Source organism: Apis mellifera, linkage group LG9 (genome assembly GCF_003254395.2).
Source record: "Apis mellifera strain DH4 linkage group LG9, Amel_HAv3.1, whole genome shotgun sequence".
In the NCBI taxonomy this organism is placed as follows: Eukaryota; Metazoa; Arthropoda; class Insecta; order Hymenoptera; family Apidae; genus Apis; species Apis mellifera.
This window is the reverse complement of record NC_037646.1, coordinates 3,878,869-3,902,146: the sequence shown is the minus strand read 5'-3', so window position 1 is coordinate 3,902,146 and position 23,278 is coordinate 3,878,869. Positions and strand designations below refer to the sequence as shown.

General features: G+C 27.9%; 1 protein-coding gene across 3 annotated transcripts in view; it reads right to left on the bottom strand.

Moving 5' to 3' along the window:
• Positions 1-8,648, bottom strand: part of LOC411347 (peripheral plasma membrane protein CASK) — a 258,807-nt gene extending 250,159 nt beyond the window's left edge. The window contains exon 1 of one of the 3 annotated variants that reach the window (XM_006559916.3): positions 7,799-8,648. In XM_006559916.3, coding sequence (XP_006559979.1) covers positions 7,799-7,857 — 59 coding nt within the window. In that variant the 5' untranslated portion in view covers positions 7,858-8,648. Of the gene's footprint in view, positions 1-7,464; positions 7,642-7,798 lie in introns of those variants that run through there. The other 2 variants (XM_006559918.3, XM_006559926.2) reach the window with 2 other exon arrangements.
• Between the last annotated feature and the right edge of the window lie 14,630 nt (positions 8,649-23,278).

Below are 23,278 nucleotides of genomic sequence, written 5' to 3'. Positions count from 1 at the left end.
GCGGATTTTTGTGCAAAACTATTGATGTACCGATACTAAAATTCTAAATGATTTTTCCTATCTTATATTTATTTACATAATAATTTTCGTAATAATACCTTTAATAATAATGAATATTAAAAAAGTAATAAATAAAAAAATTTGGATGTCCTTTCACTGACGAGTAATGAGTAATATGAACACTGATAAAAGTCTATTCCATCTTAATGAAACCTTATTAAAGAAAATCGAGATTTATTGAAATATTTTGCAATGAAAAAATAATAAACTGAATTCATTATTATTTAATTATATATATATCTATTTATAATTATATATAATTTACATGATGCTAAATAAATTTAATTTTGTCGTCATTTCATTATGTAAGAAGATATTATGATTTCTCTTATTATTATTACATTAAATTTTGCTTTTCTTCTTTCTACTCGTATTATTGTTTAGAAATAAAATCATACGATATTTGACATTTAATTATGTATCGAATAAAAATATATATGTGTGTGTATATGTAATTATTGTAAATTTTATTATTTAAAATTCGAAGGACAAAATATTACATCAGAACATACCACGAATTTTCAGCTATTAGCGACTCTGTATCGTTCCATTTAAAACGTAACGATTCATTAGGATCGATGGCACCTTTCCTATGAAATAGAATCCAACTTCATATCATCGGTAACAATTGGCATCATGCCAAAGAGAAGATATAAGAAACAAATGCGGCATCTATTGCTTCGCTAATAACTAAGTTATAAAGCGAAGAGTAAGAACAATAAACATATTCCTTATAAAATTACTCCAAAATTTAATCCATACTTAATTTGCATAACCTTTGTATACATTTTTCATAAAACACTCCAATCATATTTTATGTAAAAATATATTATATAAAAACAAGGAAAAACTATCATGTAATTGAAACTAATATAAATAAATCTCTCAGAAATCAAACCTATTACCTATACCTATTTTCTAAAAATTCTTAATTTATAGTCAAGACTTAATATTTAAGTTTTCAGAAAACAATTAACCTCATAAAGTTAACTAATGGCACTATGCAGCTTAAGTAAAGTATTCTTACATTTTATCGAGCGAAAAACTAGTCCATTATGATTTAACCTTTTTATTTATCACTCTAATTTTTTTTTTAATAAATATGATTTTCTTGCCTATAGATTTTAAAAAAAGAAAATCTAGAATTATGTTCATCCTAATAATCTACATTATCCTATTTCAATATGAAACGAAAAAAAAAAATCTAATAAATTTTCATCTTTAAAACTATTTTTTAGAGAGAGAATGTTTATGATGTAGCACTTTCATTACATAAAATACAAAGCTAAATATTAATAATTTTCATATTAAATTCTATAATCTTTTTATTCCATTTTAGATGTAATTATAAATTTATAAAGATACCTATTCGAATAATGCGAATTAAGAGAAATTTTAGAGTAAAATTTTCTCTTTGAGGAAGAAACACTTGATACAAATAATCTTTTGGAAGGAAAATTCACTAAAAAGACTTGTATTTATAGAGCACTCGAAAATACGTTCTATGATAAATGCATATATGTAAAGTACTTCATATCTAAAAAATATTCTAATGCAATACATCACATTATCGCAAAAGTATAATAAAAAAAAAAAAAAAAAATGTGATGTGACTATCAATTATAAAATATCTTCAGAAATTCATAAATAAAAAAAAAAAAAATAACGTTGAAATACCTAACACAACTATGAAATAATAAAAACAATTAAAACAGATATAAAATGATGAAGAAATAAATATCTAGTAGTATAAAATAGACTATATAATGACTAAATACCTAAAAGATTAAACACAGAAGAAATTGTGTCATAAAAATATGATTTTAAAAACTACATGAACATTACAACCATTATGAAAGAGAGGAATACTAAAAAAAATATGTAATTTTTCCTATAATATAAATATAATAGATGAAATATAATACTCTTTCATTATACATCACTAAAAACACATAAAATGCACTTATACTCTTTTCAAAATAAAAATACGAAATTTTTCATTACATTTTGTCAATCACTATTTCACTATTCTATACAATTTCTAAATATCAATCACTTCAAGAACTCTATACATTTCTTATCTCGATTTTAATTAATTCGATCTTGATCTTTTCCGAATATTCTCAGATTTTGCAGTATCTCATTACATTGAACTTGATCGTATGAGTTTAATATTTGCTCGGTCAACAAATCCATCGAAGAAAAACACACGTGACGTCTAAGTGACGGGGAAATCGATGTGATAAGCTTTCTTTGTTATCTACAACAGGTCCACCACCACACCAGCGGCCGACTGGTTCGCAATTAAGTTCAAGGGCGGAATTCCATCATCAAGAATTTACTCTAACTTTTCAGAAAACAGTACTTCCACCCCAACAGCTGCATGGTATTAACCCACGACCGGCATCTCCGATACACCATCTCATCGGCTCGTTTGCAAGACGCTACCCAGTTAGCAATTACCGAGGATGATTAAAGGATGGAAAAAAAAAAAAAAAAAGGTTTAGACGTTAGGCGCCGACGAAGGGCATTGTTCGTTTAAAAAAAGTGCGCCAAGTGCATTTCACCTGCTTAAATCTGCCAGCGCTACGCGACATCTCGCGACGCTTCTTAAGTGCTCGCTACTGCAAATTCGTGTAATTTCATCCATATTCGTTATTTATATGGAAACTCCTCTCCTACTGCTCGGTCGGCTCATATATTTTCTTCTTGATTTTTATTCTTTCTCTCTCGCTTTCTTTGTCCGGTGTTTTTCTTCTTCTCGTTTCTTTTTTTCTTCTTTATTTCTTTTTCTAATTTATCGATTACTTTTTTAATTTTTCGATATTTTTTCGATTTGTTTTTTTTCGAGGCCTTCTCATTTTCGTCTTCTTTCAATCGAGTCGAAGGGAAAAAGAAGAAAAAAAAGAAAAAAAAAAAAAAAAAAAAAAAAAAAAAAAAAAAAAAAAAAAAAAAAAAAAAAAAAAAAAAAAAAAAAAAAAAAAAAAAAAAAAAAAAAAAAAAAAAAAAAAAAAAAAAAAAAAAAAAAAAAAAAAAAAAAAAAAAAAAAAAAAAAAAAAAAAAAAAAAAAAAAAAAAAAAAAAAAAAAAAAAAAAAAAAAAAAAAAAAAAAAAAAAAAAAAAAAAAAAAAAAAAAAAAAAAAAAAAAAAAAAAAAAAAAAAAAAAAAAAAAAAAAAAAAAAAAAAAAAAAAAAAAAAAAAAAAAAAAAAAAAAAAAAAAAAAAAAAAAAAAAAAAAACTTATTGCCGCGGCGCGGCAACGCTTTTTTTCATCCCTCTCGCGTTTTCCGAATTTCCATCGTCTCTCGGTCGACGCGATCTCTCGATAGATTGATTTTTTAATTTAGTATTAAATTTATGGATAGTGAAATCTCTACGAGAGAAAGAATGAAACGATAACAGGGGATAGTTAAACGTGAAGTTTTATTATCGTTAGAGTGTTACGATGAGAAGATGGCACGTTCGTCGGAGAATTTCGCACGAATCGAAACTCTTGAAATTTTATCGAATGGGAGTGAATTTACCATTGATCATACTATCTATAAACGTGAAATGACGTAGAATAAGGCCATAATATTGTTTATATCGTATTTGAAATATAATATAAAGTTTCAAGACGATCTAGATTTTCAAGTATTTATATCGAGCTGCTTGTTTCATGCATTATATTTTTATTGCATTATCGAAATAGATTTCCGTGATTTCGAAAATTTATAATAAAAAAAAAATTGGACACGAAATATTGAATATTGATTTAAATTGATATTAAATAACTAAAGGATTTTATTGTAAAATCACGTTCTTCTATTTTTTTCCCTATATATTTCGATTTTCTTTTAATTTTACGGATGACAAATAAAAATTTTATATTTTTTTTATTCTTAAGATTAACAAAGAATATTTAAGAATATTTGAGACATACAAACTTTTTTTTTATGAAATGAAATGAAAAAAATTTATGAAAAAAAATCATAAAAATTCTTAAATAAATTCTTAATCTTTAACTACATCTCTTAATTAAAAAATAAATCATGCGATGTTTTGCTTATTATGGTTTATATGTTATGTAACTTAATAAACAAAAAATCATTCTTTGAATTTCATAATTAATAATATCCACAAAAAATAAAGAGATTATACATTATACAAAATAAAATACACAGACAAACTATTCCATGAATTTTGAACTTTTACTTTTGCAGCATATACGAGCGAAAAACTAGTCCATTATGATTTAACCTTTTTTATTTATCAGCTTCAATTTTTTTTTTAATAAATATGATTTTTCTTGCCTATAGATTTTAGAAAAAAGAAAATCTAGAATTATGTTCATCCTAATAATCTACATTATCCTATTTCAAATTGAAACGAATAAAAAAAAATCTAATAAATTTTCATCTTTAAAACTATTTTTTGAGAGAGAGATAGTTTATGTGATAATGACACTTTTCATTACATAAAATACAAAAGCTAAAATTGATAATATTTTCATATTAAATTCTATAATCTTTTTATTCCATTTTAGATGTAATTATAAAATTTATAAAGAATACCTATTCGAATAATGCGAATTAAGAGAAATTTTAGAGTAAAATTTTCTCTTTGAGGAAGAAACTACTTGATACAAATAATCTTTTGGAAGGAAAATTCACTAAAAAGACTTTGTATTTATAGAGCACTCGAAAATACGTTCTATGATAAATGCATATATGTAAAGTACTTCATATCTAAAAAATATTCTAATGCAATACATCACATTATCGCAAAAGTATAATAAAAAAAAAAAAAAAAAAATGTGATGTGACTATCAATTATAAAATATCTTCAGAAATTCATTAAATAAAAAAAAAAAAAAATAACGTTGAAATACCTAACACAACTATGAAATAATAAAAACAATTAAAACAGATATAAAATGATGAAGAATAAAATATCTAGTAGTATAAATATGACTATATAATGACTAAATACCTAAAAGATTAAACACAGAAGAAATTGTGTCATAAAAATATGATTTTAAAAACTACATGAACATTACAACCATTATGAAAGAGAGGAATACTAAAAAAAATATGTAATTTTTCCTATAATATAAATATAATAGATGAAATATAATACTCTTTCATTATACATCACTAAAAACACATAAAATGCACTTATACTCTTTTCAAAATAAAAATACGAAATTTTTCATTACATTTTGTCAATCACTATTTCACTATTCTATACAATTTCTAAATATCAATCACTTCAAGAACTCTATACATTTCTTATCTCGATTTTAATTAATTCGATCTTGATCTTTTCCGAATATTCTCAGATTTTGCAGTATCTCATTACATTGAACTTGATCGTATGAGTTTAATATTTGCTCGGTCAACAAATCCATCGAAGAAAAACACACGTGACGTCTAAGTGACGGGGAAATCGATGTGATAAGCTTTCTTTGTTATCTACAACAGGTCCACCACCACACCAGCGGCCGACTGGTTCGCAATTAAGTTCAAGGGCGAATTCCATCATCAAGAATTTACTCTAACTTTTCAGAAAACATGTGCACACAGCCGCATGTATACACGACCCTCCACGGCAGTGAGTTACGAGGGGGATGAAAAGTAGGGCGAGCCATCGTAAAAGAAGTGGCGGCCAAGTTGCATTTCACCTGCTATCTGCCAGCGTTAAGGCTCGCTACTGCAATTTCGTGTATTTATTGGAAACTCCTCTCCTTTACTCGGGTCGCTCGATCGAGTCGAGAAAAACGTATGTGCCGCAACGCTTTTTTTCATCCTCTCGCGTTTTCCGAATTTCCATTTCTTCTCGTCGACGCGATCTCTCGATAGATTGGATTTTTTAATTAGTATTTAAATTTATGGATAGTGAAATCTCTACGAGAGAAAGAATGAAACGATAACAGGGGATAGGTAACGTGAGTTTATTTATCGTTAGAGTGTTACGATGAGAAGTGGCACGTTCGTCGGAGAATTTCGCACGAATCGAAACTCTTGAAATGTTTTATCGAATGGGAGTGAATTTACCATTGATCATACTATCTATAAACGTGAAATGACGTAGAATAAGGCCATAATAATTTGTTTATATCGTATTTGAAATATAATATAAAGTTTCAAGACGATCTAGATTTTCAAGTATTTTATTATCGAGCTTGTTTCATGCATTATTATTTTTATTGCATTTGATCGAAATAGATTTCCGTGATTTCGAAAATTTAAATAAAAAAAAAATTGGACACGAAATATTGAATATTGATTTAAATTGATATTAAATAACTAAAGGATTTTATTGTAAAATCACGTTCTTCTATTTTTTTCCCTATATATTTCGATTTTCTTTTAATTTTACGGATGACAAATAAAAATTTTATATTTTTTTTATTCTTAAGATTAACAAAGAATATTTAAGAATATTTGAGACATACAAACTTTTTTTTTTATGAAATGAAATGAAATAAATTTATGAAAAAAAATCATAAAAATTCTTAAATAAATTCTTAATCTTTAACTACATCTCTTAATTAAAAAATAAATCATGCGATGTTTTGCTTATTATGGTTTATATAGTTATGTAACTTAATAAACAAAAATCATTCTTTGAATTTTCATAATTAATAATATCCACAAAAAATAAAGAGATTATACATTATACAAAATAAAATACACAGACAAACTATTCCATGAATTTTGAACTTTTACTTTTGCAGCATATATAAAGTCTATACGTAATTTTAATATAAAGTACTAAAAAAGCAATAAAAAAAAAAGTTTGTATTTTAAGAGAATGAAAAAAATTAAAAAAAAAAAAATTTAAAAAAGTTATCTTTCATGATTTAATTTTGTAGAAATTTCGTAATTTTGTATGACTTATTGAGTTTAAAATAATGTTTGATTGATATTTGATCAAACTTTTTATTTTATATATATTTTTCTAAATGAAGGAAACATACTATGTTAATGATGTCACGTTTACGTAATAGTTTTATCATTGATATCTTTATCAATATTTTTTGTGTAGAAATGATAAATAATATCTCGTCATTCTAGTTAATTTCTGTTTGTAAACTTTTAAAAATAAAGATAAATATTTTTATTTTATATCATTTCGTGACAATATATTATCCAAGAATATAAGATATCCTAAAATGTATTTAAATATTCATACGAATAATCAATTGTTATAATTACGTGAATATGACAAAATAAATATAATTTATATTTTGGATATATGATTATAAATAAAGAAGAAATTTATATTTGCGTCCTAAAAGGATGGGTTAGATTTCTAAACAACCTATGATGAAAACTTGAAATAAAACTTGCATGGATTGCACGTAGATCAGTTTTCTTATTCAACACGCATCTTTTTCTTGTTACTTTTGCATTGTTACTTACCCATTCGCCCCTAGTCAACAAATATACGTCATCGTTCGTACACGCGGTGCATGCTTACGCGCGCGCAACCAACCCCGGATTCAATATACGTGCACGCATAACCTAAGCTATACACACGCTACGCATATCAAATAGCCACGCATACAAGCATTCACGTATCGTTTAACTGTCAAAGTACTATACTCCTCTCACCGTTGTACAGTATCTTACATCCCTTTCACCCCTCCTTTCGAGCTGATTCGCATTTTGACACTTGCCCCCTCCCTTTCATTCAGTATGACTCACACTCGTATAACGCAGCTGTCTTATTCTTTCTCACGGATACGTTACTCACTTGCCGATAATCTCGCAGAGCTCGTAAACCTCGTCGAAGAGAACCTCGTCGTCCGCCATAATAGCGACGAGGAGGTCGAAGAAGTCGACCGAACGAGGATGATATACGCGCCAAAAGGCGCGTCAAAGCTATGCGAATTCGTAATAATTCGTAAGGTGTGCAGGTATACGTTTTTCTCCTCTCGTAGCCTAAGCCGACGGAGCTGTGTTGTGTTTCGTGTCGTGCCGTGTGGAATACGCGGCGGCGTGAACGTAGCCGCGTATCGTGGATTCACGGCCGCCTTCGTTCTCCCACCCTCTTCACTCCTTCTATCTCTCTCTTCCCCACCGACAGCAACGTATTCGTTTTCCTCTACGCGCACGTTACGCACATACACACACGTACATGTACACAACCATGGATAATATACACCCGTATAGCACGCCCGATTATCGTTGCACTGGCACTCCGATCAGTACACGCGAGTCTGCAACCGTAGTATAGCCGAGTTATATTATTAAACCGTGTGTAATATTTTCCACGATGGCAAGGGTGGCCAAGGCACAATCGACACCGCCTTTAAGCCTTGCTTTACTATCGCCGGCAAAGACAGTATACACAACTAACGACAATACGTAATACAGACGATTACACGGTCGTATCCTGACTCGAAGCACGAAGAAAACCGGATCTGGCCGAATCGGTTGCTTCTACGAAGCAGTCGGTCGTACAATTAACAAGACCGATCAGTGAGAAGCGGCCAGACAGACACTGATGTCACTACACACACTTTCCTCGTCTGTCAAAGGCTGGAGCAGTAGTTTCACTCGCTCCGAAGCAAGACTGGTTGCATAAAACGCGGCGAGCGACTGCGCCAACCGACTATCTCCCCTCTAATTCCACCAATTCTGCTCCATATGGCGGGGCGGGCGTGGCGCCGCTTCGCGTGCAACTTTTAGTGCTTTAAAACATTCTGTCTTTTGCATATATATCTCTTCGCAACAATATTTGCCAATCATGTGAGAACGCTACTATGGAATATATCTACGATACTCGATGATATTCAAACACGTAAGATACGGATTACATTCATGACAGCTCCTATGATAAGTAATATAAGTTATCAACGAAGCAATATATATCGAATTTATAACGATATCTAAATATCAATAGAATTTATAATAAAATATATAATTACAATACACGGAAAAATAAATTTATATAAACTACGTGAATAATCAGAATCTATTAAAAACAGACGTGACATATTATGAAAATTCGTCATACAACAATCTGAAATATCGACTTCGAAAAAAAGCAGATATATAACTAAAACACAGATTAAACACATATAAAAAACTAATTTTTATTTAGCTATGCTTCGTTCCTCATTCTCAAATACCGATAAAATAGTGTTAGTAATGACTACAATTATAAAAAAACGATATAAAAGATACGTAAAAAAAATATATAAACCAAAAACACTATTTACCATAACGATCATAAAAATCGAAAAATAAAAAAAAAAAATATATATGCAACCGTAAAAATCCACAAAATTCGGAAAAAATTTTATGCAAGAATCAACAAGCTAACATAAAGCTAACAAAACGATAAAAAAAATGAATCTAATTGTTCATAATATGAACACACATATTAAAAAAAATGCTATTACTATAATTTAATTACACAATATATATAAAATATATATAAATATTTTTCATTAATATTATATCATGAAAAACATTTAATCATTGACAATTTTACAAATAGCAAAAGAAGTTCTAAGAAAAATTTATGCTAAACTTCCAAAATAAAAATTAAGTAAAATCAAAATTGATCAGCAGTGCCATCTCTCGATTGCCAAGAACATCTTCTTAAAAGTATGATAAAGTAGAGTAAGAATCGAACCGCAACGCCATCTAAAAAGAAGTTACCTTCAACTGCTAAGTTAAACTCTATTCAAAGAGATATTGCGGATTCTCGAGAGATGGCACTATTGATCAATTCTTACAGTATCTCTATCTCCTTTCTATTATTCGTTTTCCTTGTCTATATAACTTACAACTACGATATCACGATATCCAACAGATGGCACTGATCTTCAAATTTTCTTCAATTTCTTTTCAAAAATTTTTTAAAGATTTGCAAAACCTACCTATCGAAAAGTTTCAATAAAATCACAGGAAAATATAAATATTTTTTACTCCTCTCCTATTTTACATTAATTTAGGAAATAAATAAAATCACGAAGGATTAACAAGACGATAAAGTAAAAATTTTAACAAAAATATAATTATTTTTCAATTATCAATACTCTACTATGCGACAGAATTTTTTTCCAGACAAAACAAATGATAATCATCTCCCAACAAATATTGTAAACGTAATATTTCCTTCCAAAAGATAAATATAATTTCTTTTTACGTTTACCGCGATAAATTGCAGAAGAAAGAATACAAAAATATTCTGGCATAGATTAAAATTAATTGATCTAATCGGTGGTTCGTATCACATGTTTCAAAAATGAACTTTGAATAAATAACAATTTGTCAATAATCTACAACGAAAATTTGCTACATGTACGAAAAGAATCTAATAGACATCACAATTTACGATATACACTCATTTAAATGCTATTATTCATACTATATAAATACTAATATACGAATAAACATTTCTCACCAATATTTCTTATTTATTTTTATATAATCTTTTTCGATATTCCATCTCCTATATAATAATATTAATATTAACATTTAACATTGTAATTATAAATAAATTATTAGATGCATAAATTAACAATAATAATTTAACAATTCAGAAATTATTAATCGCTATATTCGAAAACTCGATTTGAAACGATCGGGCGAGTACGTATATTTTCGTAAATTTTCGCGTCTTATAAATACAAGGCAGGTCGCGACGGAACGATCACTTCTTATCGAACTTAATTAAGGAGTAGATCGATATTAAACATTTTAATTAAATTGTTTAACATAATAAATAATTTTTAATATTATAAATTTTATTTTAAATTATAATAATATTGCTATCATGATAATAATATTATTTGTTCATTTATTTTTAATTTATTTTTATTTTTGCTTTAATTATTTAATCGTTTACATATATTTTTTAAAATTTTTTTTTCAATTATTTCATTTATTCTTTCAATTATTTATTATATATTTTTTATTTATTTATTTTTTCTTATATTTCTTAATTTTATAAATAGTATATATAAATAAATAAATTTAATATCTGGGTCTCGACGTAGTCACCTCCTAGTTGGTGAGACCTGGTAATTGGCATCAGTTTCCTTTTATATTATTTGATTATAAATATATTAGATAAAAAGATTATATTATTAAAATTGTATTTGAAATATATTGGAAGCTTTTTTTATTATAAAGATTTATATTTAGTTTTTGGAAACTGATGGTAAGCTAAGAACTACACTAATTTCTTTTTCTATGTTTCAGATTTTTTTTTTTAATTCAATATATATTTTTTTTTCTTTTTTTATATGTATATATTACATTGTATTATACTTAATTTACTTATAGCATTTTGATTATTTACAAATAATTTCGAATATTTATAATTCGCAATATATCATAATTTTAATTAAAATTTATAATCTAATTTTGATAACGAACAATCATAATGTAACTTTTCTAAATTAATAATTTAAATTTATAGAATTCATAAATATTTTGAAATATTAGATATAATAATTATAAAAATAATATTTTATATAGCAATATTTTCTTAAACAAATGCTTCATAAAAAAAAAAAGAAGGGAAAATATCAAAGAAATATTTTACTTCTTTTTCTAATCCACCCCTCTCTAATGATAAGTTATTTTTGTGATCGCGCGCAATGCGATCAGTAGAATCAGTGTTTTGTTTCGTAAAAGTTTTTTTAAATCCTTTAACGGATAACGCGAAATTAGAATCAGTGTTTGTTTCGTAAAAGTTTTTTTAAATCCTTTAACGGATAACACGAAATTAGAATCAGTGTTTGCTTCGTAATAGTTTTTTAAATTCTTTAATGGATAACGCGAAATTAGAATCAGTGTTTGCTTCGTAATAGTTTTCTTAAATCCTTTAATGGATAACGCGAAATTAGAGTCAGTGCTTCTCTCAAGAAAATAAGGCGATCATCCATCATGCGAAGAGGTAAATATCTTATTTTATTTAAAATAAAAATTTTTTATTCTTTACTACGATATAGAATCATTAGATTTTTAATTTTTATCATTATTAAGATTTATTAACATTTCAATCTTTATTACTATTACATTATAATCTAATAGAATTTCCTTTTTTTTTAAATTTAATTTTTGTAAATTATCTCAATTATATTTTAAATATAATTATATTTCGTTTTTTTGTTAGATGTTCCACATCCTTCTACACGATGATGACTTCCTAGTGTGCCATAGAAATTCTTCGCATCTAATGGTGAGTCGCATGCTTTTTAATTCCTCTGGTCCATTCAATCATGTCGTAGGATGAAAGGTCCGAATCGACACGAGTGACTAGTTGTATACGTAGATTTTTGCACGAGCATAATGACCACGGGTATTTTATTATACTCGTGAATAGTAACATTTTGTGTTTTATTTATTAGTTTAGGCTAGGTCTTTTTGCACATCGCGTTTTTGAATATTAAAAACAATAATATTAAAAACAAAAATGTTTTTATTTTTCATTTCATTCACATAATAATAAATTTTTAGTAAATTTCAAATCAAAATTTTCAATTTTAAGATGAAATATAAAATTTCTATTTGATTTTCTCTTGTTAACGAAAATATATTAAATTATGTGTGCAAAAAGACATTTCGCGACAGATAGATTTCGGAATCAAAGCAATACGTTTTGAATATTGCTTTCGTTTTAAATATGTTTTGATGAAGAAATCGTCTGAGGTTATTTTTATTAATAAATTTCTTTTTCAAATTTTCTTTGCCTAATAAATATTAAATTAATATTTTATTAAATTAGAAAAATAAAGTTTGAAATAATTTAAATAAATTAAAAAGTATTAGCCCGTTAGAAGAAAATATTATACTAATATATCTTTTTTTAGCTCAGGATTTTCAGGTTTAACCCTTTCCGTACCCATTGCCAGGATCTCGCTCACGTGCTCAGATGTTACTTGGGTGAGAGAAAGGCGATGGGTATGACGACTAGTCGATAAGTTAATGCAAATTTTTCAGCGACTGACGATGAGTTAGTGATCGTGCACGACGTATTTTCCACATTTTGTGTGTGTGGTTAGGCTGTGGAATTGCGTCGGTTACGATTATCGTTTCATTCATTATTACTAATTTTCACAACAATTTATTATCGTATTTATTATTACATCTTCTATGAAATTATATCATATCTATGAAATTAATTGCAAATTATAATTATATTGTTTATCAAATTTTCTATTATCTAATCCATTAATATCATCTTTCCTTCAAGTTATACGTATTCTTTCGATCATAAATAGAATTACAAGTACGATTAAAATATTTTTATCGCGTTTTACGCAATGGTCGCTAGCCATCGTCAGTCGATTTCAGGAAAATGGTACGTAAAGTTAGAGTGTGAAAGTAGCGTGCCAAGCTCGGGTGTCGGAGGTGTCCCGGGACGCTTTCCCTAGTGTAGGCTTTTGCGCCCGAGCATTATGCGTGAGAATCGTGGAATGAATGTGTTGGTGTGCCCGTTTTGCCATTTTTTTAAATATAGGGTTAGGTAGGATAGGTAGCATACTTTCTGGTGCGAATGTTAATTATAAGTAGGTAGGGCCGGGCAGATTGTCACAGTCTCCGATCGGGTAGGCGCGTTTTCGCGTGACAATCTGTTTCAGGAAATCAAATTTGAAAGACGAGTGTAAGGCTGAGACGAATGATCATCGACCGATCACTCGTTTCTGGCTTTGCTTTCGATTTTTCGAATTCCGCGGTCGCGGTCGCGATTTGGTTTCGAAACGAACGTTGTGCTCGAGATTCTGCACATGTACGGACAATGGTCATCAATGATCGTTAGTCGTCCATGTGCATCAGTTTCCGCGATTTAGACTTTTTTTTTTTCTTTTTTTTTTTTGGTTTACGATTAGTGAATCTCGAGCCTAGATTTAAGTTTCAGCGGGCATTGCGCCCGAAGGAGGAAGACCGAAGAGGCCTCGACAAACTGTCACGAAGAGGGGCTGCAACGAATGGCTTCTCATTTTTTGGATCTTGTTTGGGTCCACAGAATGGGAAGTCATTGTTACTACTTTGTCATTATGCTCGTTTAGAGTCAGTAGTAGTAGTAGTAGTAGTAGTAGTAGTAGTAGTAGTAGTAGTAGAAGTAGAATAGTAGTTGTGTGTGTTGTGTAGTAGTTGTATTTATTTGGCCGATGTGCATTCCGGCCCAACGTACAATCATCATGGACAAATGGGCAATCGCGATTTTTTAATTAGTGTTGCGATAAATAAATTACGGTTTGCATTAGAGTTGCGAATAAATAATAATCGCGTTTGCTTTAGTGTTGCGTTTTAAAAGATATCGCGATTTTTTTTAATAATATAAATGATATAAATGAAATGTAATTTTTTTTAAAATTAATATTAAAAATTTGTATGTTTTTTTTTTATTTCGAGTTTTAATTATAGTGACATTAGTTTCCAATTTATTTGTATTCTTATTAGTATTGTCTATATTAAATTTATTTTTAAATTTAGTAGCGTTGCGATAAAAAATGATCGCGTTTTTGAAAGTAGTGTTGCGTTAAAAAGTGATCGCGTTTTTGAAAGTAGCGTTGCGTTAAAAAATGATCGCGTTTTTGAAATTAGTGTTGCGTTAAAAAATGATCGCGTTTCTGAAATTAGTGTTGCGTTAAAAAATGATCGCGTTTTTGAAATTAGTGTTGCGTTAAAAAATGATCGCGTTTTTGAAATTAGTGTTGCGTTAAAAAATTTTCGCGTTTTTGAAAATAGCGTATATAAAATGCCCATAATTCTTCCACTAATAAAATGTGGAAATGGTCCTATTTCCGGATCACAAAATGCAGTTACAAGAACTGTAAAAGTGTGGTCCCTTTTTTGGATCACCAAATGCAGTTACAAGAACTGCAAAAGTGTGGTCCCTTTTTTGGATCACCAAATTACCTTATAGCCTCTTTTGGCTATTTCTTTTCAGCGTCCCTGAATATTGAAGCATTTGTTTATAAAAATATTGTTTAAAAATTTATTCGTATGAATTTTTTTAATTTTTGTAATATTATTTAAAATCATTATGATTATAGTAAAAATATTAATTCATTTAATATTCTTACTATGATATATTAATATAAATTCAGTTCATTTCTTTGAATTACAATAATTATTCGTTATCAAAATTAAAATTAAATTTTTTTCTATGTTACAATTTAATTAATTTTGTCTATATATACAGTGTTTTTTATTTTTTTAATTGTTTATTTTTAAACTAGTTGTATAAATATTCGAAATTTCTATGTGAAATATCATAATTAAATTTTTTTTTTTTTCAGATTTCAGATTTTCAGAATTTATTTATGTTTCATTTAATTGATTTTATATATATTTCAGAGTTTTTTTTTTTTTAGATCTACTTCATTTTTCAAATTCACGGGGCATCACGAGATATATATGTTTTAGCTTAAAGTTAGATTTAAATTTTAATTTTAAATATAATTTAAGATAGATATTTAAATTATATATTTATTGTGAGCATATTCCATATGAAGATACGCTCCTACATACATACGATAAATTAAAATATTTTCAATATCTTTATTTCTTTTCTTCTCGAATAAAATCAAATTGTTCTTATTCTTCTTTCGATTTCTTCTTCTTTTTATGATTAGGCTTTTATGATTTTTTGGTATTTGATGAGAATAAAGTCTTGTGGTCGAATGTCATTCTTGTAAATCGATTCTGATGGTCATGGATTTATTCTTTGTTCGTTCTTGTGTCGTCAAAAGTCGTAAGTCGTTCTTCTACTAGATCAGTAAATATCAATCTGTCTGGTGATTCTCGTAAATCCATTGACATAAGTTGTGATAAAGCCTATGATTCAAATTTTTTAATTTCTTAATTTTTCTTTAATTTTTCTTTCTTGGGTTTTTACATTTCTTCTTGCGCTTGTTTTTCTGTTCTTTTTTTCCTTTTTTTGCAATGATTGAAGGCATTTGTATTTCGATTGAATATCTAACAATTCTTTTTTTATTTTATTATCATTTATATTAAATAGGAGCATATCTTTGATATGGATGATGCCAGTAGGACACAAATCGTAGATTTAAGATTTAGCATTAAGATCTAGATTAAGTTAGATTTAAGCCTCATCGTTGGATAACGTGAGATTAATTGCGAGAAGAATTGAAGAAAGAAAAATGTAAAAAACTTTTGTAATTTATATGTATATAAATATATAATTTATATTTTAAATTATTTTTATAATACTTATTTTTTATATGTTTTATATCCTTTTGTCATAAATTTATTTTTCATTTATTTGTCTAGTTATGTTTTATATTTTTTGTAACTTAATTATTAATTATTAATTTTAAATTCATTAATTATAATATTTTCTTTTTAGTTTTAGGTGGGTCTCGATGCGTAGTCACCTCCTCGTTGGGTGAGACCTGGTAATTGGCATCGTTTTCTAAAAATTCTTTTTTTCAAAATTAAACAAAATTATATTTTATTCACAATACATTTTATTAGAAAGTTTTTGAAATATATATGTTATCAATAACAGTGGTTCGGAAAACGATGGCAAGCCAAGAACTACGCATACCTGCAGTCCAGTCTAAATTCTGCATAATTTTTTTTGATTATTTTAATTAATTAAATAGACTGGACTGTAGGTATTAATAGAATAATTAATATGTTATAGATTAAGTTTAGATTAAGTTAGTTAGATTAAGTTTATCGTAAACGTATTTATATAGCGTATCAAAATAAATTGTGTAATTTATAATAATAAAGCGAAAAAAGCTTAGATTGTAGATGATAATAAATGAATAAATGTATATATACATAACTAGACAAATAAATAAATAATCGCTGAATCGATAATCGATAAATAAATCAATACATAATTGAATTAATAAAAGAATCATAAATATATATGTCAGATATATAGAACGATAAATGTTTTAAAAATGTTAAAAAATATTAAAAATTAATAATATACAAATAAATCAATATATTTTTAATTAGAATAATAAAAATATAATTTGAAATACTTTAATTTTTCGCGCGATTTCGATTATCGAATTGGCTTAGAACAATTAGCCAATCAGAAAACACCAATTTGAGTTGTAGCAGATGGCATCAGTTCCCTGTGGAAAATCATCACGGTAGGACGTGTGATCGCAACCAGTCTCGCTAATTCAACTACGCAGTAAGTAATTCTCTTCATATTTTTTTGTTAATCAGTTTTGTTTATTTTCTAATCTATTTATTATGGTAATGAAGAAATTAATTAGTGTTTCGCGTTTTTTCCGTCGATCGTATATTCCATTATTGAAATTATTCGTGTTATCGATAATTCGTTCAGCCGATATTCACTTGTTGCTTTATCTTAATATATTTTTTTTTCACACATTTGTTTTATAATTTTGATTTTCGTTCGTTAAAATTGTCGTTTGATTGTCGAGATAAAATAATTCATAATATATACATGTCACGATAAATTTCTAGTAATTTTGGTGATTTTCCTGGTAATTTTGATGTTTTCTTTCTTCTAACAAAGATTTTGGGATAAATTTCTATAATCTATTTTTATTGAAGCGAAGTAGAAAATTAATTTTATTACGTCGAAATAAATCACAATAGTGATATGTATTGCGTTTCTAAATTCGTTTCATTGTAATATTTATGTATTTTTCTTTTCTTTTCGTTTGTTGTTATGCTCGAGGTTGATGATGTTTTTTCATAATATAGCTCTTCCAAGAAATTAGGAGTCGCGTCCATGTGACTCACTCCTTGACACGTTTCGACATTTTTCGATTTGCGGAACGCCCCTTTCCCTAATTCATAATTCGATAATCGAAATAGAGAGTTAATGTGTTATTATAATGTGTATCGATATTCGTGGTGACTGGAAATCTCTTTCTTGTAGTGTGCGATCTATTTGTTACGTAATAGGCGCATATTTTCTTCTATAATTATATATTATTTATTGTTCGCATATTTTCATGCAATCAATATGGATTCATTATTATAATTGGCAATTTTGTTCGCTTTTCTTTAACATGATTTATTTGACACAGTTTCATTGATTACAATTTCATTTAACTCGTATTATTCGATTTTCTAAAATGGAATTTACGATCGATTATTGTTTTATTTTCACAAGGTCGTTAATTTTAAACATTTTATACATTAATTTGAAAATTATTATTTTCTTTTGTACAAGTTATTTTCAGATTAATAATCCAACTTCATAGACGGGAAGTATTCCAATATGGACATCAATATTTTTTCAAAGAGAAATTTGATTTTTCGCTCTTGTACTGTATGCATTTATTCTATTTTTATTCTATTTTTATTCGATCATATTTATGTAATTTATATTATATTATTTCAACGTATATTTATAGTTTTATAATGAACATTCACGACGAATATCAATATGTTTGTACAATAATTTAAAAATGTATATATGTACACTCTTTCTATATATATATATGTGAAATTTTTTTATTCGTGAAAAATTAATAATTAGTCTTAAAGAAAAAAAGGATAATATTTTCTGAAACAAATGTTTGATAAGAAAAAGAAGGAATCAATTTACTTCTTTTTCTATAGAACTTCCATTATTAATACAACTTTATTTCCAGAAAATTTTTATGACCGCGCGCAATGCGGTTGATAGATTCAGTGTTTGCTTCGTAATAGTTTTTTTAAACATAATAGTTGTTTTAAAACATAATAGTTCTAATTAAATTTACTCGTGATAATCGCGAAATTAGAGTCAGTGCTTGTACGCCGATTGTAAATTATCGAACGCGTTAGTAGATTTTTGTTTTATTTTTTTTTTTTTTTTTTTTAAATAATATTCGTTTTCGGTATAAGATAGAGTCAGTGCTCAAGAGAATAAGGCGATCATCCATCACGCGAAGAGGTAATTATTTTTATATATTTTTTATTTATTTCATATTTTTCAATCAGTATTGTATTTCAATGGTATTTCCATGGTTTGTTACAGTTTCCACTTTCTCACACTTGATGACTACTCGACATCCTACAAGCCATGGTAGATTCTTCGCATCTATTGGTGAGTCGCATGCATTTATGTTCCTCTGGTCACTCAATCATGTCGTAGGATGAAAGGTCCGAATCGACACGGGTGACTGGTTGTATACGTAGATTTTTGCACGAGCACAGTGACCGCGGGTATTTATCATACCCGTGAGTAGTAACGATTCTTTTTCTTGAATTTATTTATTAGAATAGGATAGATCTTCTTGCACGTCGCGTACTTAAGATATCAACGGTTAATTCTACATTAAGTAATATATTCATATATGATATAATACATCTACATCAATTATTAATATGAATGATATAAATTAGTTTAAAAATGATTTTTGCCATAATTATTTATAAAATGGAAATTAAATAATCATATGAATAATATATATATTATTTCATCAATGTGATAATAAATAATTTTTAATTTTATCTTTGATTTTATGATATATTTAATTATTTGATTTTATATTATAAACTTACAATTTTAAATGTAAAATTATTTTCTCCGTAAAAAAATGTTTGAAATATTATGTGCAAGAAGATACTTCGCGACAAGTAGATTTCTGAATCGGAGCAAGAAATTTTAAACATTAGTTTTATATATTTTTCGAAAACGTGCTCTGATGAAGAGATCGCTTGAGGTTATTTTCATTATATCTATATAACCATTTAAAATCAATTATCTTTTATTATGGATTATCATATATAAATTTATTAATAATATCATAAATTTTTTAATTATCATTGGTGTATTTTTTTTTCTAAAACTAATAATTCTCAAATTCGTAAAGTAAATTTATTAAAGTTTAAAATAAAACAAACAGATACTGAATTACAATATTAGCTCGTTAGACACACTAATATTCTTTTTAGTTCAGGATTTTCAGGTTTAATCCTTTCCGTACCCATTGCCAGGATCTCGCTCACGTGCTCAGATGCTACTTGGATGAGAGAAAGGCGATGGGTATGACGACTAGTCGATAAGTTAATGCAAATTTTTCAGCGACTGACGATGAGTTAGTGATCGTGCACGACGTATTTTCCACATTTTGTGTGTGTGGTTAGGCTGTGGAATTGCGTCGGTTACGATTATCGTTTCATTCATTATTACTAATTTTCACAACAATTTATTATCGTATTTATTATTACATCTTCTATGAAATTATATCATATCTATGAAATTAATTGCAAATTATAATTGTATTGTTTATCAAATTTTCTATTATCTAATCCATTAATATCATCTTTCCTTCAAGTTATACATATTCTTTCGATCATAAATAGAATTACAAGTACGATTAAAATATTTTTATCGCGTTTTACGCAATGGTCGCTAGCCATCGTCAGTCGATTTCAGGAAAATGGTACGTAAAGTTAGAGTGTGAAAGTAGCGTGCCAAGCTCGGGTGTCGGAGGTGTCCCGGGACGCTTTCCCTAGTGTAGGCTTTTGCGCCCGAGCATTATGCGTGAGAATCGTGGAATGAATGTGTTGGTGTGCCCGTTTTGCCATTTTTTTAAATATAGGGTTAGGTAGGATAGGTAGCATACTTTCTGGTGCGAATGTTAATTATAAGTAGGTAGGGCCGGGCAGATTGTCACAGTCTCCGATCGGGTAGGCGCGTTTTCGCGTGACAATCTGTTTCAGGAAATCAAATTTGAAAGACGAGTGTAAGGCTGAGACGAGTGATCATCGACCGATCACTCGTTTCTGGCTTTGCTTTCGATTTTTCGAATTCCGCGGTCGCGGTCGCGATTTGGTTTCGAAACGAACGTTGCGCTCGAGATTCTGCACATGTACGGACAATGGTCATCAATGATCGTTAGTCGTCCATGTGCATCAGTTTCCGCGATTTAGACTTTTTTTTTTCTTTTTTTCTTTGTTTTACGATTAGTGAATCTCGAGCCTAGATTTAAGTTTCAGCGGGCATTGCGCCCGAAGGAGGAAGACCGAAGAGGCCTCGACAAACTGTCACGAAGAGGGGCTGCAACGAATGGCTTCTCATTTTTTGGACCTTGTTTGGGTCCACAGAATGGGAAGTCATTGTTACTACTTTGTCTCTGTGCTCGTTTTAGTAATATGTAGTAAATGTGTGTTCTCTGGCCGATTGCATGCCGGCCCATCAAACTCGGTCATCAAGGGCATCGCGATTTTTTTATTAGCGTTAAAATGAGAATCGCGTTTGTATTAGCGTTTTAATTATAAAATATCGTGGTTTCTTTCTTGTAAATTAAGTTTCTCATAAAGTAATATCAAAATTCATACGAATCATCGTTAAATGTTTTATTTTTAATCGATACGATTGTTCTCTAATGAGAAGTAATGATTTTTATTGATTTCGTTTTAAAAAGTTAGCGTTTACAGATAATCGTGTTTGTCAAGTAGCGTTGCGAATATGAAATGCCCAAATTTTTTCCACTGAAATTGTGGTAACATTCACGTTTCTAAATCACCTTAAAAAAGCTAAGAAAGCTAACAAGGGTGATTGTACAACAGCAATCGTTAAGAAGAGGATTTTTCGCCAAATATCGATTTTTAATATCGTTGTACGTTATTTAAATTTGAGTGCATAGAGTCATGTTACATTAATAATAATTGATTATTTCCGGAAATTCTTTTTTTTTCTTTTTTTTAAATTAATATTGCAAATACAAAGCACTCATCGTGGTGGATTTTAGAAAATTTTCTATTTCATAAAAAAAATAGTTTATTAGTGTTGCCAAAATGAATATTCCACTCGCGGTTTTTTGCTCGGGTTTATATCGAGTGGAAGATGTATTTTTTTTCTTTTTCAGCAGTCTTTATCACAGTTTTTCAGAAAATATTGGTATAATAATATGTATGTTTGACTTTATCACTGTGTAAAGGATTTTACAAGATCCTTAAAGATATAAAATTTAAATCCGTTTCGCCAAATTTTTTAGACCCAATAATCGTGAATGTTCATTATCAAACTTATTTTTTTATATTATTCCATATCGTATTATTTTATAGTTGTTCTTTCTTTTTTAAATTTTATTATACTAATTTCTAAATAAGTTTGTTTCAGGTATCAAATAGTATCGATTATATATTTTTAGAAAGTATCAGCAATTCGAAAGTAAGTATATTTTTTGAAATTATCGTCAATTCGAAAGTAAGTATATTTTGCACAATTTTTACTCATGCTAATCTTATTTGTTTCGAAGACTAGTGGGAAACTTACAAAGAATAGTTGTACTCTTAAATTATATTTCATCTTTTTCTTTCTTCTCATTTTATTGAGATTCTTGTGTAGGTAAACTTTTTAAATAAATTTTCACATTGTCGTATATTAAACTTTTATATATATATTTATAGTAACTCGAGGAAGCAATTTAATTAATGGTAAAAATAGGTAAAGACAATTACAAAGAATCATAGATTTAGATAAAACTATTTGTCCTTTCTTAAGGATGCTAAATAAGTTACATTTACAATTAGGATATATTCATAAAATTGTTAGAATGTGAATGATGAAGAATTTAGAATATAAACAAATGGTTTGTAGAATTGTTGTTGTAGAAGTAGTGATTGGAATAGAATATATTCGTAAATGCATGTATAACAAATAATTAATAGTAATGTTATTACATATTATAATATAATATGTATATGTAATGTACATAATATAATATAATAGTAATAATATATATGTGTATATATGTAGTAATATGTAGTGTAGCAGTAATAATGGAAGATATTTTATTTTCGTATGTCCTTTGAACTTTGTATAAACTTTGTATCAATATTTTATATTTTCATGACAATGATTGTACAAAATATTGATACACGTAGCAAGTTTCGTTTCTGTGTCTCATTTAATTTTTCCTTTCGAGTTTAGCGTAGGTCGTATAGATTTTCCTTAAGATTTCTTTTGTTATTCGTTTTGCGAAACGATCAATGATTGGATGTCTTGCAAAACTTGATGTTAAGAAATATTGGTGAGAAATGTTTATTCGTATATTAGTATTTATATAATATGAATAATAGCATTTAAATCAGTATATCGTTAATGTGATGTCTATTAGATTCTTTTCGTACATGTAGCAAATTTTCGTTGTAGATTATTGAGAAATTGTTATTTATTCAAAGTTCATTTTTGGAACATGTGAATACGAACCACCGATTAGATCAATTAATTTTAATCTATGGCAGAATATTTTTGTATTCTTTCTTCTGCAATTTATCGCGGTAAACGTAAAAAGAAATT